The sequence below is a fragment of the Mastomys coucha genome, unplaced genomic scaffold (genome assembly GCF_008632895.1).
Source record: "Mastomys coucha isolate ucsf_1 unplaced genomic scaffold, UCSF_Mcou_1 pScaffold12, whole genome shotgun sequence".
In the NCBI taxonomy this organism is placed as follows: domain Eukaryota; kingdom Metazoa; phylum Chordata; class Mammalia; order Rodentia; family Muridae; genus Mastomys; species Mastomys coucha.
Window position 1 is genome coordinate 85063413 of NW_022196894.1, and position 17769 is coordinate 85081181.

The 17769-nt window shown below is 44.2% G+C and overlaps 1 protein-coding gene across 1 annotated transcript in view; it reads left to right on the forward strand.

Annotated features, from left to right (window-relative positions):
* The window catches only part of Bach1 (BTB domain and CNC homolog 1), a 35532-nt gene that overhangs the window by 12162 nt on the left and 5601 nt on the right, over window positions 1-17769 (forward strand). The window contains exons 2-4 of the mRNA XM_031364329.1: window positions 4343-4636; window positions 8492-9835; window positions 12093-12299. Coding sequence (XP_031220189.1) covers window positions 4403-4636; window positions 8492-9835; window positions 12093-12299 — 1785 coding nt within the window. The 5' untranslated portion in view covers window positions 4343-4402. The remainder of the gene's footprint in view (window positions 1-4342; window positions 4637-8491; window positions 9836-12092; window positions 12300-17769) is intronic.

Sequence of the window (17769 nt, forward strand, 5' to 3'; positions counted from 1 at the left end):
AGACCAGGCTGACCTTGAACTCAGAAATCCGCCTGCCTCTTAGTGTAGAACATTTTAACCCAGCAACCCAGCTCACCGGGGTTGTCCTGATCTACTAGCTTCCAGCCATGCCCTTTGGGTGGTGTTGGCCTCCACTTTGCTGCTGTTCTTCCTCTGGGCTTTAAAGAATATTTTCAGCAACATTTCTTGTCATGTCCTATTTTAGGCTTCCTTAAGGCTAAGAGAACTGACCAAGTCTTATGGTTTTGGGGAGAATTTCCACAAAGTTTGATGTTAAGGTATTTTGAAAACTCAAGAATGATAAATAAAAAAAAAATCATAATGTTGAGGATTCTATTCTGTGGTCAGCCTCATCTTAACTTTTAGCATTTTAAAGAAAAATAAAAGCATTCCTCCACCCCCAAGCCAAAGGGCTAAGTGTGTACATACCATAGTGTGTCGACTGTCTGTCATTTACTTGAAAGAGTTATGTAAGGCCAACTACCAAAGTTCACAACACTCGCATATGGGTAGCTTGGTGTGTAATACAGGAACTGACTTGGGGAGTTAGAAGTTTATCAAGGATCAAGAAAGGTGTTGGGGTCAGGAGCTTGCTACCAAAAGCCATGCATTCCAGTTAGGTGGACATGATGTCACAGCAGCTGATGAGGTCAGCAGAGGGCAGAAGCATTGAGGACAAGAGCCTTCTAGAAAGGAGAGGATGGTTCAGAAGACTGGATCAGCTGCAGATCCAGGCACTGCTTACACAGAAAAGCCATGATAAATGCCCTATCTCTGATGTCTATTGGTCAGTGTTTGTCTAGACACACACATAACTCGCACAGTCATGCACACGATTGACAGAATTCTTTTGACAATACTTTTTTCTCTCATTAATTAAATAGTAGACTGGTACAGGTAGCCCTTGTGCCGCTATTCAGTGAAGACAGAAGGTTTGGACGGTGGGCGGTCTTGTTTATATGGACACAACACACATCATTGTCTTGGGACTTGTGTGGCAAATAGTTCCTCTCACACTTGCAGCTTTATTGTCACACACCAGGATCTGCCATCTTAGGTCACCTTACTTTGAGTTTTTTTTCTTATCTGAAGTGTTGTTATATCGTGATGAATCAGAGCCCCGTGCCTTATTTTCCCGTGTCATTTTGAAAGTGAAAACACCAACCAGACAATAGCTGTATTAAAATGTAACTTGTACTCCTTTAGTAGAGAAGAGGCATTTCCAGCCTGAAGTTCAGGAAGCTTTGAAGTGCACGTTCATCCTTTGTCAGCCTCAGGGAGTGAGTCAGCAGTTCCGGCAGCACGCCCTTGCCTTGAGTGGGGTGGTGGCATATTTCCGAGAATACAGAACTAGGCCAGTGTCGTGAGTGAGTCTAGGTTAGGTTTTAATAAGGCAACAGTTACAGATGTGGGTGCCTGCAGTGCTGGCCTTTGCTTTTAGGTTTGAGTAGTGTTAGAAGGTGCCTGGTAGTGTTGAAAGGAACCGTGCATGATCATTACATAGTTAAGGCATTGGGTGAGAATGATTACTGATGCTTAGTACCCCTGGGTACTGCCCCTCAGTAATGAGGACAGATGTTGAGGTATCTTTGTTGCTACAAGTCACTGTAGTAGTAGTAGTGTTTACAGTTGGAGGCCTTCACTCCTAAGTCACTTGTCTAGGCTTGTATGTCCAAGAGGTCTGAGCCAGGATCCTGAGGGCCTTTGTGGTTCTGGAAAAGCCATCTAAGCACCTCATTCTGTGAGCTCTGATTAGTGCATTTCCATTCACTGATAGCTACCTGGAATGTTTGGGTTTGGATTATATTACAGGATCTGGGGTTGCATTGAAATGTCAAGCCATTCATTCAGCAGCAAATGTCTCTATCTGGGCCAGTGCTGTGTACTTGGATTGTGGCAGAACACAGTCTAGACAAACTTGTGACATCTAGACCAGACTTAAAGGTCTTGAGGAGTCAGCTGGCTGAAGTCATTCAAGGGGTGGGCAGATGCAGAGGGCAGGCCTTGCAGAAGATGGCAGTGTACCTGAAGCATTAGTGAGCTGCCCAGAGTAGGTGCTGGGCTCCAGACTCCCGCCCTCCTCAACAAGAAACCTAACCCCTGAGCCATCGCTCTAGTTTCTGGGGTTATTTTTTAAAAAGTAGAAAATGTCAGATTACTTTGTAAAATTTTTTTAAATTTTTGTGTAGCTACACTGGTACCTGTGTAAATTTGGGAGCCATGTAGGAGAAAAAGTATTTGTACAAACAGGACTTGACGAGGGCTTGGGCTAGCGCTAGAGAGAAGGGTAAGAGACGGGAGCATTGCGACTTGGCACAGAATTTTGTAATTGTGTATGTGTACCTGCCTGAGAAAGTGAGGAGTGCGTCGAAGAGGACCATGGGAGCACTGAGATCTGGAATGGTTCACCAGGAGAGAGCCTGGCCTTCTTAGTGGGTCCTCATGATGTTCATATCAGTTCCTGATGCTAGCTGCTCACAGCTCCTGCTGGAGTCACTTAGACTCCACACAGCCTTTAGGTTATGGTGTACCATGCCCAGTTTTGTCTTTCCAAGGAGAAATGTGGCAAGTTGGAAAGCTATTGTGGGGTGAGAGAAGGGCATACATAGAATGGTGGAAAGAGCTGAGCTCCTGACATTGCACACTGATGGCAACATCAGGCTCTAGGCTTTTCTACTCTTCTGTTGGCTGTGCGGTATTCACCAGACTGACAGTGATAAATGGACCAGTAACATGCCTTTAAAGGTTTTCAGTTGGGAAGCAGGAAGGTGTAAGCGCCATCATGGGGCAGGTGGTAGCTGTGGCGTCCACCTTGATTGACAAGTCAGTGTCGACAGCTGCCTTGAAGGAGGAGGCTCCTGGCCCCTGGGCTCCTATCCTTCATGGGATGACAGAAAATCGGAAAGGTAATTGCTACCAGTTCTAGCAGTTCCTAGTTATTCCTTTTGTTGGTGGTGAAACACAAAGATCCATTTAAAGAATCTGTCTGCTCCTTCTGCAAAGGTACAACCCCAGGTTTCATTCACCATCATGTTTGTTGTGTAATCAACAGTGCTTTGTGTGGTGTGCCGGGTGGGCAGACTGGATCCTTACCTGATGCAGAGTCTAACCACAACTGAAAGACAGCGCCCTCACTTACACTTCTAAGGAGTGTACACTTTACCTGTGTAAGAGCAAACAGGAAGCAGAAGAGAAGTTTTGGACTGCTTTGTGTGTTTGCAGCTAAAACCCCAGGACTGGGAAGCGGAACCCACCTGTGCTCTGTGAGAACTTGAGTAGTTCTGATTTCTTCTTTCTTTCCTTTGTTGTATCAAACCTGGATGTGTGACAGTGTGTCCTTCATTGACCCTCTGGGGGCCAGGCAGTGAATCAGATGTCAGGAAAAATGAACGTTGCAGAGGGTTTCTGTGCTTGATCTGCTTCACAGTGGAATTCACTCTACTGGGCTTGCTCAATACAGCCCATAGTGAGGGGAGGGGGGCTGCAGGAAAATGGCATCTCTTAGACTCTTAGTTACAGTTGCGTGTATGTCTCAGACTATGTGTATCAGAACAGTCGTGCCAGAGATAATAAACACACATGTGTTTATTTGGGTGCCTCCTTTCTGTGACTGCCAGTATTGTGTACGTGATCACAAATATTTGGAAGCCACTTTATGTCCAAATAGGTTGTGCTGACTTTCTTTTATGTTGTAACATTTCGAGGAAATGAAGACTTTCTGTGCATGATAGACCATGTTCTTGTGATGTCATGTCTTTGCCTGACTTTGGCCTCCCAGAGTGCAGCGTGTAGAACTTGATTTCTAAGATGTGTCCCGACACATTGGAGCCACTTTCCTGTGCTGGTGAACCAATGTCACCTTGTGTGATGTTGGAGTCTCTGGATGGAAGGCACAGCCGTTTCCTAATCTCTCCTTGCTGTGGGTGAATGGGACATCAAGAAGAGGGGATGGATTGTCCCACCCAAATGTGTGACCTTCCCACCCTGGTCACATTGGTGGACTCTTAAAATAGCAGGTGGGATTCTGGCTGAAGGTTCTGGCAGCCCATTGCCAGGATCAAACCTGTCCCCAGTGCGGACTGTCTTCCTTTGAGACATCCAGGCTGTCCCAGCCTCAGAAAGGTTTTGCACTTTCTCAGATTCTTGCCTTCAAAGTAGAGCTGCTGTTGTCAGTCTGCTTTACTTGAGGCTGTTGAATGAGTTTAGATTGTTCCTTTGAGACTTAGGTTTCCAGTTTTTGTGTCAGAGACAAGTACATACCTTAATTTATACTCACAATTTGTCATTTAAAACACAGTTCCCACAGGATTTGTTAAGTGACTTCTTCCATGTGTGTTTGCAGGTCAATGACAGTGAGAAGCATGCTTTCCACTGCTCTCCCTGATCCCATTTGCCACCCAGGATGTCTGTGAGTGAGAGTGCAGTGTTTGCCTACGAGTCCTCTGTGCATAGCACCAACGTCTTACTCAGCCTCAATGACCAGCGGAAGAAGAATGTGCTGTGCGATGTCACTGTCTTGGTGGAAGGCCAGCGGTTCCGAGCCCACCGCTCGGTGCTGGCTGCTTGCAGCAGCTACTTCCACTCGAGAATCATAGGCCAGACTGACGCAGAGCTCACCATCACACTGCCTGAAGAGGTGAGGGGCCACAGTGTTGGCAATTACAACCTATTGTTACCTAGCTACCTTCTGGTTATAAATGGAAACAAACCCTAGTCTCCCTAGGAGCTGGGCATCCCACTTTTGGACAGGTTCTGGCTTAGGGAATGCTGGCTGTGTGACTGAGGGTCAGCGCACTGGTTCAGGATGTTTCCTGAGACATCTCTCAGGAAAAACTGGCACTCCGTAAGTGGATTTCTCCTTGCTTTCTTTTCTTTTCTTTTCTTTTCTTTTCTTTTTTCTTAACATTGTGCTTTAGGATGAAAGAAGTGATGTGTTGTCTTGACCAGTGAGATGACTTAGCAGGAAAAGGCACTTGCTACCAAGCTGTTGACTTTCCTGGACTCACATGGTGGAAGGCGGGAAGCCAATCCTGCAAGTTGTCCTCTGACCTCCATGCTTGCTGGCACACACCCTTCCACATCCCCCTCCCAGTAAATTAATGTTAAAAACAAGTAGTTTGTTGTCTTACTCTGGAGCCCTGTTTTGCACACACATTTCCATCCTGCCTGTATAACTCAAGCTTATAAATATTGTCTCTGCCATTGTCCTAACTTCAAGGGGCTTGACTGAGGTGGGGGAGGGCTGGCTGCACTATTCTTCCTGGCTCTGTTTACTGGAGTGTGTGCTTTGGCAGTCACTGGCGTTAGCATATTTTGACATTGGACATAGAGTTGTAAGGGGAAGGAGAGGAGGAAGTGTGTAGGACGGATTGTGTATGACTTATCATGTAGATGGTCCCCTTTGGGCATAATTGGATGATCTCCAAACCCCCAGGGGAGCTTGTGCTGGCTGCATCTGTGAGGCATGGCTATAGTGTTGAGGTGTGAGTCAAGGGTGCCTTAGCATTGCTTTTACAAAGGGACATGAGTCACAGTCGTGGCGTGATTTCTGCAGGTCATACTTCTAGCCTTTTAAGGAGGTTCTACAGGTAGGACAAAGTTTATTTGCTGGATTTTTGAGAGGTGTATATATTTATACACATGTATAATGTATAATGTATGTATAATGTATATGTTTGGATGTTTCATGTTCATTCTGACAAAGTATAAGTCACACGTTTTCAAATGTTTTAACTGTTTTGTCACAGTGACAGATTGCAAACATTGCATATATTATTTAATAGTTTTAGCATATTGTGGAAAATTCTTAGTAGGATTATTATAAATCCAGTGCAGTTGCAAAGAGTAATGCAGAGTTTCCTCTTAGTCTTGCTCAGTGTTCAATAGCTGACATTTTGGAAAATTAATAATGTTCCCGCAGGAATGTTGCTGTAGACACAGTACATGCCTGGTAATCAGATGGCTGTACTGTTATATGCATTAATTAGGTTCTGTAGAGTTCTGTGATGGTTCCTGTATTCATGGCCAGTTAGGATCTAGAGCTACTTACACTAATTCCTCCCCACACTTGGCCCTGGACTCCTTCCCCTCTTCTGGCTCTAGATGCTGGCAACCACATATCTGTCCTCCTTTTGTGAAGTTTGCTCATTGCCAAGCAATGTGTAAGTGGGACCGTGGAGTGTTATGTGCCCCTCTTGGGTTACCCTTTCCCACTTAGGATCATTCCCTTGATACTATTCAATTTCTTGTGTCAACAGTTTATTCTGTATTGCTGGTGAATGCTATGATGGTTTTATGTCTTAATTTTCCTTTTTAGAACCTTTTACCCATTGAAGGGACTGAGAGTAGTTTCAGCTTTTATCTGCTACAGGTAAAAGTTGGAATATTTTTTTTTTTGGTCAAGGTCTCATTTATTAGGGATAAAAAACTCAGAAGTGAATTTCTGGTCATAAAGTGGTTGCACATTTAGATTTCTAAGAAATGACCAAGTGACTTTTTAAAATGGGTATCCATTGGGCATTCCCACTAGCATTGAGAATGAGCTACTAGCATTCTCCACTAGCATTCTTCTTAAAGAATTTGGTTCTGTGGGTTTTTTTTTTTTTTTTTTTTTTTTTTTTTTCTGTTTCAAGCTAAATGCTGTAAGGTTAGCACATTTTAGGCAAGTCTTAGTATTTTTGGTCAGTTTGATAGTAACTCAAAGTTCTAGAGTAATATTGGCATATGACTATGTGACATGACGGCAGTGCCTGGGTGTCTTTCTGTAAATGAATCTCTTTGCCAAGCATAGTTCAGACTTGCTCACTACTGACAGCAGTGGAACAGGTGATGGGGGATGTTTTCCCAGCTTGAGAGCATGTCTTACGGTTTAGTGGATTAGTGCAGCAGTTTGGGAAGCAGGAGGTGTAGGCCAATGTATCCTGGCCAGACTGTATGCCACTTCTGGGCAATAATGTTGGCAGAACTTCACTAGAACTTCATTAGAACTTCAGTTCTAATGACCCAGGGGGAGGCTGGGTCCTTAGAAGCTTGAGATTCCTAGTTAAACTGAAGACTTGATTTGTACACCAGAACCCTTAACAAGTAATCTCACACCTTGAGCCAAAGTAAAGTGTGCTTTACCCCAGCTAGACACACATGCACAAATTCTGTTTGGGATTATGGTTTAAGAAGTGAACAGAGACATGATGAGCTGTGTTTAATAGCACATTGTACTGGAATGCTGATGACTTGCAGCAGAAGTAAATTCCAAGTCTTGTTATAATTTTTTAAGATTGTAGAATTATCAAAATGCATATGAATCAAGTTTTAATATACTGTCTGGGTGGATGAGGCTGTCCATTGTACCATTTCTTTCTTTAAGTTCTCAGGCATGGTTCTGACAGTGTAAGAACTCTGTAACGTTTAACATTGAATAAAAAGTAAACCTATAAAAAAATGTTCTAGAGTAATTTACACATTTAACTGTGAGGGTGAGTGTTCTCTGCATGTGTTCAGGCTCTTTCTGCCCAGCTTGGCAAATACAGTCAGTATAAATGCACAGATGTCTGCTCAGAGGTTCTGCTGCTCCGTGCCTGGACACAGAGTTTTAGAACCTTTGCAGTCCGGATCACTAAAACTGTTACTCTATTTGGCATATGACAGTACTTCCGTTTTTTTAAAAAGATTTGTTTTATTTTTATTATTTTTTTAGCTATATGCTTATGTGCTTATGTGTATCTGTATGATAAGAGTGTAGGGGCCAGAGCAGACAAACTATCTCCCAGAGCAGGAGTTCTAGCAGTAGTGAGCCTTTCTGTGTGGGTGCTAGAATCGAACTCAGACTCTCGAAGAGCTGCAGGTGCCTGTGATCTCTGAGCTGTCTCTCCAGCAGTACTTTTAATTTAATTTAATTTAGTTTATTGCTGTTCACAATTTTTGGCCTCTGGGAGCAGTGCTAGCCTCAGACACCTGGCAGAGTCATTGCCTTTCTCTTCTAGCAGGGCTCTGTGGATTTGCTCTCCTTTATTTCATAGATGAATTGTTTCTACATGGGGGAATTGTGATAATGTCTTAAGGAGTAATACGTATTGATAGGATATTATAAGATTTGAGGTTTAGTCCTGTTGAATAGGACTCTGTTTAGCCTGGTGCCCCTTAGTTTTGCATTTCCTAGGGCAGTGAGCGGCTCTCAACCTTCCTAATGCTGTGACCCTTTAATGCAGTTCTTCATGCTGTGGTGACCCCCAACCATGAAATTATTTTTGTTGCTACTTCATAACTGTAATTTTGCTACTTTTATGAACTGTAAGTGTCTGATAGGCAGGGTATCTGCTATGTGACCCCTGTGAAAAGGTTGTTCGATGTCCTAGAGGGTTATCCCTTCTTACACAATTAAAATACCTGTTGTTTGGTGATCCCAGATTGGTTTGCCCTCTCTTTGTTGCTCTTCTGTTGTCCTGACCAGACAGCTGCTGAACCACATGTTTATTTTTATCTTGTGTATTAACAGGTAACGGTTAAAGGATTCGAACCTTTAATTCAGTTTGCCTACACTGCCAAACTAATTTTAAGTAAAGACAATGTTGACGAAGTGTGCAGGTGTGTGGAGTTCCTAAGTGTGCACAACATTGAGGAATCCTGCTTTCAGTTTCTCAAGTTTAAGTTTTTGGACTCCACCTCAGAGCAGCAGGAATGTGCAAGAAAAAAATGCTTCTCCTCACACTGTCAGAAAGCAGATTTTAAATTTTCATTTTCAGAACAGAAAGATCTAGAAATTGATGAAGCAGATGAATTCTTGGAAAAGAAAAGTGTTCAGACTCTTCATTGTGACTCCCAAAGGTGTCAGGGCAGTGTAAAAGCATCCCCCCCTCTCCAGGACAGTGTCAGTCAGACGTGCCAGTCCATGTGTGTGGACAGGGATGGAGCCCTGGCATTGCCATCTTTATGCCCCAAATATAGAAAGTTCCAGAAAGCGTTTGGAACCGATAAGATCCGAACTCTAGAATCTGGCATCAGAGATATCCATACTGCCTCTGTTCAACCAAATGAGACATCTGAACTTGAGTGTTTAGGGGGAGCACAGGGCTGTACAGATTTACATGTGATTTTAAAATGTGAAGGAATGAAGCCACCCATGGAGAGTGAAGACACAAAGTGCAAAGACCCCACCCCTCAGTGTCTTGCAGAGCAGGCCGAAGTGACACCTTTGCCTCAGGATTCTGCAGGGCCTCATGGGCTCTACTCCCTGTCAGTCTTACACACATACGAGCAGTCAGGTGACGTGGGCCTTGCTGGGATAGAGAGTAAAACAGTGAAAACAGAAAAGCCTCTGTCAGGTCCAGATACCCAGGATGAGAAGCCATTGGAAAATCAGGATTTATACCTGAAGTCTAACATGGGCCCCAAAGAAGACAGCAGCAGCCTTGCATCCGAGGATCGGAGCAGTGTGGAGCGAGAGGTGGCAGAGCACCTGGCCAAAGGCTTTTGGAGTGACATTTGCAGCACGGACTCGCCTTGCCAAATGCAGTTGTCGCCTGCTGTGGCCAAAGATGGCTCAGAACAGGGCTACTCGCAAAGGCGATCTGAGTGTCCCTGGTTGGGTATCAGGATCAGCGAGAGCCCAGAGCCCGGCCAGCGGACTTTCACAACTCTCAGTTCTGTCAACTGCCCTTTTATCAGTACTCTGAGTTCCGAGGGCTGCTCAAGCAACTTGGAAATTGGAAACTACGATTACGTCTCAGAGCCTCAGCAGGAGCCTTGCCCGTATGCTTGTGTGATTAGCCTGGGAGACGACTCTGAGACAGACACGGAAGGTGACAGCGAGTCCTGTTCTGCTAGGGAGCAGGACTGTGAGGTGAGTGGAAGTGTGCACTTACTGTTCACACAGCTGATGGAGATGCAGGGGGTGGGGGAGTGAGGAAGGGAGGGAGAGACCACATGGCAAGCTCTAGAGTTTTGAGATAAGAGTGTGTGCAAGCATCACACATTGCTGTGCATATTATTCACGGAGGAGACTACCAAGTAGGCTTGAGTAACTTGTAATCACGTGCCCCAGTAGGGAGAAGGGACAGCAGGCTTTTCATCTGTGATTAATGGAAACTTTTAAATGAGACTGTCATCTAGTCTGTGGTGCCTGTAGCCTCCAGGTGCTCAAACCTGAGACCAGTATGGTATGTGAGCCATGGCTGGCTTGTGAGTAGCTGTAGGATTGTGGCGTGTAGGGAAAGCTTTCTTAGAATTAATTTTCATAGCTACTGATTTTATTTATTATTTTGTTTTATTTTTCTTTAGACATTTTAAGTATTTGTTTAATGAATATCTTAATAATTTAGCACGAGTTACATGTAGCTCCTGACATATTAGCCACATCAAGCTTGATCTGTGTGTTCAGTGTATACAGGTTTGTACTTACTGGTTACTGCTTGCTTTCTGTAAGACGATTCAGTAATAGAAAGTAGGAATCCGTGTATTAGAAATAAGGGTTCTTTAGTTTTCAAAAATCAGTTTTCTCTTCACAGTGTCAGTTCTCACTTTGCTTCTCTAAATAATTTTCAACCATACTCTTTTTCTTCTTTATGTGTGTTTTACTTGCATTTTAAGTCTGTGATAACACGAGGCCTGTCTATGCAAGTTTCCGAAGGGCCCAGCATGGTGTTTTTAGCTCTGCTTATTGTATTAGCTAGGTATATCTCTATAACTTGCTTTTGTAATTGAAACTCACTGAACACCCGCGCTGCAGCCCACCTCCCTCTTCTGTCACTATTGGTTTGACTGTTTTAGTTATCACCTGGAATAGGTAAGATAATGGAGGATTCACTCTATGGAATTTGGTTGATTTTGCTTGGTGTAATGCTCTTCAGATCGTAGCTTTCCTTTTCCTAAGGCTGACTGAGTTCCACAGAGGGCAGAGGGCGCATGCGCCACCTTTCCTTCGTCCGCTCAGCTGTGCGTGCGGCTCAGGCAGTCTCTCTGCTTGGGCTGCTGTGAATGTGCGCACTGCGGTGCGTGTAGAAAGGCAAACACCACTTTGAGGTCTGAACTCAAACCTCAGAGGTACCTGGGGGGACGAGTTCTTACTATGTGGCAGGCATTTTTAATCTTCCTGAAAACTTAATGCTGGTTTTCATAGGAGCGAGGCTGCTTCCTGCCATCCCTGCATCAGGACCCATTTCTCCACGTCCTTTTCTTCCTCACTGTCTTTTGCTTTGTAGCAATTAGACAGCGTAAGTCAGAGGAGGCTGCCTTTTCTGGAAGGAGATAGAGTATAAGGCCCCAGGGTTCAATCACTGGAACCACCAAGATAGACCGACCAAACATATTCTAGGAAAAAGGATTCCTTTTTTGTTCTATTAGTTTCTTCATTGGCAAGTGAGATGTATAGTTTTTTAAATAAGACATATGAAACTAAATTTTTGACAGAAGAAAAAATTCTTAATGTGCTACAGAAATGATTAGCATACTTAACACCAGTATTGTGTAGTATCTTTGCTGTGTGGTAATATTCAAAGATAAAATGGAATTTATTTGGGGAAATGAGGAACACGTATTAAAAATACCTTAGGCAGAAACTTAAAGAAGTTTTTAATTAGTAACTAATTTAAGTTACTAGTCAAATACTAACTAGTAAAATACTAACATACACTAGTAAGGTAAATTCGTTTGAATGCATTACTGTTTGGCTGGCGTGTCTGGTTTGCAGACGTGTTTGACTTTTGAACGCTCTCCCAGGCCAGGCGTGTCAGGTGGGCTGTTAGTTCTCATTGGGGTAGATTATGTAGAAACTGAAGATCAGAGACCTATTTGTTAAGGATTTCTTTTACTTAGGTGCATGTGTGTTCTTGTGTGTGTATGTTTGCATGTATGCCCACAGGATCCTTGGAGCTGGGTTCACAGTCAGTTGTGAGCTGTCCAACATGGGGACTGGACATAGAACTCAGCTCCTCTGCAGGGGCAGTAGCATCCCAAACCTCTGAACCATTCCTCCAACCGAAGGTCTGTGTCTTTTGTAATGTTCTAACATCTTTAAAAACATAACGTGTGGCTTCCTGTGCAGCTAAGGCGCAGTGCGTGTCTGCACTGCAGTAGTTCCTAATGTTCATTTCACATTCTAGGTGAAACTGCCATTCAATGCTCAACGAATAATTTCGCTCTCACGAAATGACTTCCAATCCTTGTTGAAAATGCACAAACTGACCCCAGAGCAGCTGGACTGTATCCATGACATCCGCAGGAGGAGTAAGAACAGAATCGCTGCGCAGCGCTGTCGCAAGAGGAAACTTGACTGTATCCAGAATCTTGAATCGGAAATCGAGAAGCTGGTAAGTATGGATGTCTCCTGGTTATTGAAGTCCAGATCTTTCTGTTTGTAGAATAAAGAGTTACAGAAGTTCCAAGATAAGATTCAGAGTTCAAATACCATTTAAGAGAAATTAGATGTTCAGGAAGACTAGAAGATACAAAATGGGGTTTTCATTAATTATTTTGATTTGTATGCATCCTACAATTTTAGCATATACTAAAACTGTGTAGGTGGGAAAGTATTTCTGGGTAATTTTTTTTTAATGAGTTTTCAATTTAATGACTGTTCTATCTAATCCTTAGTGGTTGACTAAAGATTAAAGTAATTATATAATACTTTAATCTATGATGTTTGATTCCTGTAAGAGCTATTTTCCAGTTGAGTGGAACTGCAGACCTGAATTACCTGTTCTGGTACCAAGACTGAGTAGATGAACCAGGCTCTCTCCACCAAGGGAGAAGTCTGATGTCATGTTGTGGTAGCATGATCCTCAGTGCATTCAGTCATTGCCTATTGGACCTGTCTCTTCCAGCTTCAAAGCGTAAGCTAATTGCAAGATTGTTAATTTGCCCCCATTGTAGGAGAGGACAATGATGGTGTAGACCAGCTGAGGGCCACATATGGGCCAGGTGACAGGGCAGCAGCAGCCGGAGACAGTAAAATGAGTTCTCAGATACTCAGTTTTCTGTCTTTGCTCATCAAGGGTGAAAGTTTAAAGTTGTGTTTATAGCTGGTCTTCAAGCACTTCAAGAGTGAACATTGTAATTCTGAGCAAGACTAGCAACAGTAAGATGTAAAAGATATTTTTATGGTTTTAAGAGTGGTTGAAACATGAAAGTTTTATTACACCATGCACATACTTAGGGGAAAGGTACAAGTATAGCTATGCAGAAAGATGGAGAACTCGGGTGAGTCTTGACTGTCTAGAGTTCCTGGGACCATAGAGCAGACTCACACAGGCAGCGGGGCCTGCATGTTCTGTCACATGCTGATTGTCTTTTGGATCATACCTCTCTGGCACTCAGCTGCCTCTGGATGGATGAGTTTGTAGTCTTGCTCATCAGTTACTGTGATGGGTGCTTTTTACACTAGTGGGTTACGTGGCACTGTTTAGGAGTGGACTAAGTGCTTACCTCTGCTTCCTGCATCAGCTGCATCATCAGCACTTACAGTCCTTCTGTAGCATTTCCCAGTCTTCTCATTCCCCAAAATAAACACGTCTGCTGAAGATTCACTGTGTTTTATGCACAGGGAATGGTCTGTGTGTTTGTTTGAGTTTGCCATTGCCTGGCTCAGAGGTCCCATATTTGGGGACCGAAGGACAGATACTAGGTTGCGTGATAAATTTTTTTTTTTAAACAGAATTCATATATTTAGGGTGATGAGGATGGTAGGAGATGCAGTCTAAAGTGTGGGTGGTGGGATGTTACTTACCACTTTGTAATTAAGATGTTCATTTGTGAAGAGCAGATGGTTTGCTGTGTCAGAACTCCCAAGGATCACTTAGAGTTAGCACCCAATAAAATCCTAGTGATTCTTGTTCCAGCCACATCATTGTGTACTTACAGGCAATTCTACTGGTCTCTGCTGGCTTCTGTCCTGTTGCCGCCTCCTAATGATGTGTTAGCTCACATTCTACTGCTATGCTGAACACCACAACCATAGGCTACGTGAGGAGAAGAGGTTTGCTTCTCTTCCACGTCTGCAGCCCATCATCTGGAGAAGTCAGGGCAGGCTCGCACATCGGGAACCTGGAAGCAGGAACTGAAGCAGCAGCCACACAGGAGTGCTGCTTTGCTCAGCTCCTGGACCAACTGCCCAGGGGTAGTACTGCCCACAATGGGTAGACTTCTTTCACATCAATAATTAATCAAGAAAATGGCCTACAGCCTTGCCTACAAGCTGCCTGTGGGAAGTATTTTCTCAGTGATGACCCTAGCTTGTAAGACTGCACAGCTCAGGTGTGAACTCTGATGGGAGCCTCCTCTGCTCCCTTCCTCTCAGCCCTGAGGGGCTCCTTTTATCAGGTTAACAGAAAGGTCATTGCTTTCCAGCCCAAGGCTGGTAGATCTGTGGCTCTTTTTGTGAACGCAGAAACCAAGAGAGCTAGTCCTCTTTACCTGTTAGCTTAGACTCTGGCTACAAAACCTGGGAACCACTGAAGGTGGGATAATCTGCTCTAAGGTGGAGTCCCGAGGATAGAGCCAGGTCTTGAACAGCTGGGACTAGGAACTCAGGAGGTTGCTCCCGGCTTCTAACACATTCATGAGCACAGTGACACTTACAGTCATCTCTCAATGCCCAGGGGAAGGAGGAGGACTGGCCCCATGAGCCTTATGTCCGTGTGTGATGGCAGAGCAGAGACCACAGCACAGAGCTGAGAATTGGGTCTTTTGGAGAAGCCCACGCATGCAGCTCAGTTCTCATAGCTCAGTTCTGTCACAAAACCCTACCTGGAGAGCCTGCTGGCTTATGTGTGGTTGTGCTGGGCTATGTGTGTGGGGATCCCTGAACCCCACTCTGTCCTTACCTCTCTCATCCTAGTCATTTACAAACCCTAGGTGCAGAGGCAAGGGCCATACTACATGTAAATGTTGGTCCTGCCTTTCTGTCTCACATGTCTTCTCCAAAATGGGGATGGCAGGAAGTGTCTTTATTAGCAAGTAAGAATGAGGAAGCTGCCAGAAGTATAAAGTGTGATGCTTAAACTACAGATGACATGGTGACATCATGGCACACAGTGACATCATGGCATGTGTCTTAGTCAGGGTTTCTCTTCCTGCACAAAAATCATGACTAAGAAGCAAGTTGGGGAGGAAAGGATTTATTCAGCTTACACTTCGACATTGCTGTTGACCACCAAGGAAAGTCAGGACTGGAACTCAAGCATGTCAGGAAGCAGGAGCTGATGCAGAGGCCATGGAGGAATGTTCCTTACTGGCTTGCTTCTCCTGGCTTGCTCAGCCTGTTCTCTTATAGAACCCAAGACTACCAGCCCAGGGATGGTACCACCCACAATGATCCCTTGATCACTAATTGAGAAAATGCCATACAGCTGGATCTCATTGAGGGATTTCCTCAGGGAGGCTCCTTTCTCTGTGATAACTCCAGTCTGTGTTGACACACAGAACCAGCCAGTGCAGCATGATTCTGTGCTCTGCTGAATCAGATTCCCCACTGTGGGGAAGCTCATGGGTTGCTATCACCATGCAGGAGAAAGTATGGAGAAAGTGGTCACTTTTGTAGACCACAGCAAATTCCGTTAGAAGTACAATTCTCAGACTAGGAAGCGATCTCGGTGAGGAAAGAGCTTGCTGCCAAGCCCAACAACTTGAGTTTAACCCATGGGACCCACAGGGATTGAGAGCATTCCCTTTGACCTTCACATATGTGCTATGGCACCCGGCCCGCCTCCAAGTAAGTTAATGTAATCGTAGTAAAGCAGGTGCCCCCAAAAAGCTGACAGACAGGAGCCTCTGTTAGCTACGTATTTGCAGGGCTAATGGAGAACACAAAACAAATCAAGCACACTACCTTATACCTATCTCTGCAAGGTGAGCCCTTCTCAGCAGAGCCCCAGGCAGATCCCCAGGAGGGAGCTGGAGGAACCAGAGCTATCACAAGAGGGCTTCCATATGTGTCACACCCCTGAAGGCCCTCCAGAGGGGCAAGATGGCAAGGTGTCATTGGGGACATCAATACTGCTGATCCTGTGCAAGCTGGGTCAGTGTGTGTGCTTTTTTTTTTTTTTAATGAAATATATTTTTAAAGTTCTTTAAAAAGGAAAAGAGAGTACAGCAAGTCTAAGGACACAGAAAATATTTTGCTATAGCTGCAGTGTTTGCACTTACTTTAGGTACACACTTGGAGCTCTGCTGTCACCGTCTTATTTTGTTTTATGTTTGTATGTTAAGCTGTGTTATTTCAAATGTTACAAAATAACCCTGAAGTATAAAGTAAACAATCTATAATGAACTAAGTTTACTACTGAAGGAAAAAAAAAAAACAAAAAACCACATGGCGCTGAAGCAGTTAGCATAGCCTGAATATACCCTTGCCAGGCCCTTGGTGTCCAGTCATGCTGCTCTCTTGTTTGCCCTCCCAGCCAGAGAAGCGCCCTGAGCTGAAAGCTGCACTGTACAGGAGCCTGTGCAGGGGCATGTTCTCTGAGCCACGTCTTCACAGAGCCCTTTCGTGTTTGGATAGGTGCAGATACGCAAACACTGCTTCAGGAAGGAGCGCGCCGTTCAGGTGTGTAGCCCGGAGCTAACAGGCGAGATCTCAGGGCACAATTTCCATGTTTGTACATTGGTCCAGTTTCCTCAGAACACCATAGAGCATGTTCCTGTTCAGGACCACATGATTAGAATCTTCAGAGGCTCGCTTGTGTTTGAAGTTGAGGTGATCAGACACCATTTCCCTCTCCCCCCCTGCACCCCCCCCAGTTCTGAGCCTAAGACCTCACATATGTTAAGCAAGCGCTGACTGTTGCTGTCCCCATTTTGAAAAAGTCTCCAGGCAGTGTCTCACTTAAGCTGCCTACATTCGCTTTGAGGTCCTGCTCCTCCTTTGGGAGGTGCTGGTAATGCTATGGAGCGATCTGGTTGGGTTGTTTGATTGACTACTTAGCAACTCTCCTGACTTGCCCTGGTAAATAGCATAAATGGGAACAACAGTTAACTGCCACAGATGTGGCTCTGAAGAAGTCGCTTGAGTAAGCAACAGATGGAAGATTCTAGAGCTCATGTATACCTGGGCACAATTCATCTTCTGTGGGACAGTCTTATTTTTAAAATTGCACAGCAGTGTAGCCTCAGTGTATGTCCACATTTACCTTTTTACTTGGGTTCTGGGGATTTAAACTTAGATCCTTATGTTTGTGCAACAATCACTCTTGACCCACTGAGCCATCCCCTGACTCTTCTTGGACATTTTTATTTAGTGTTGCAGTGTAAAAGTGTGAATGTGGAGGGACCATATAAAAAGATAGATAGTTACATGAAGATACAGAAATTACATAATATTTGTGGTCTTTATAGCATCTCTGAGCAGTGGTTTTGATTTGTAGGAGGAAGCCCAAATGGTCACTGTTACAGTTAACCTTTCCTCATTTAAAAGGCCAGCAAGCACTTGACATTTAATCTACTGCCGTTGAGAATGGCTTCATCATGGATGTGACAGGAACCCAGATGTTAGTATTGTTGTCACTGAGTAAAGATGGTTCTTATTCTCTTCCAGGGTCTTGTTTCTATTCCCACTAGGATGAGCTGCAGAGAGGTGCAAAGAAAAGAGGGCACACGTGGTATTAAATGTGTTTCTTCTCACAAACAGAAGTCAGTGCTGTTCTCTTGACACCTGCAGATTGATTTTATCTGAAGTTGTAACTGACAAATTCTCTGTAAGAGGAAATGGCTGAATGAAAATCCAGCTTACACACAAGCATGTGCTTGTTCATTCTTGACCTGCTCTTTAGGTTTCTCTTAAGAAAC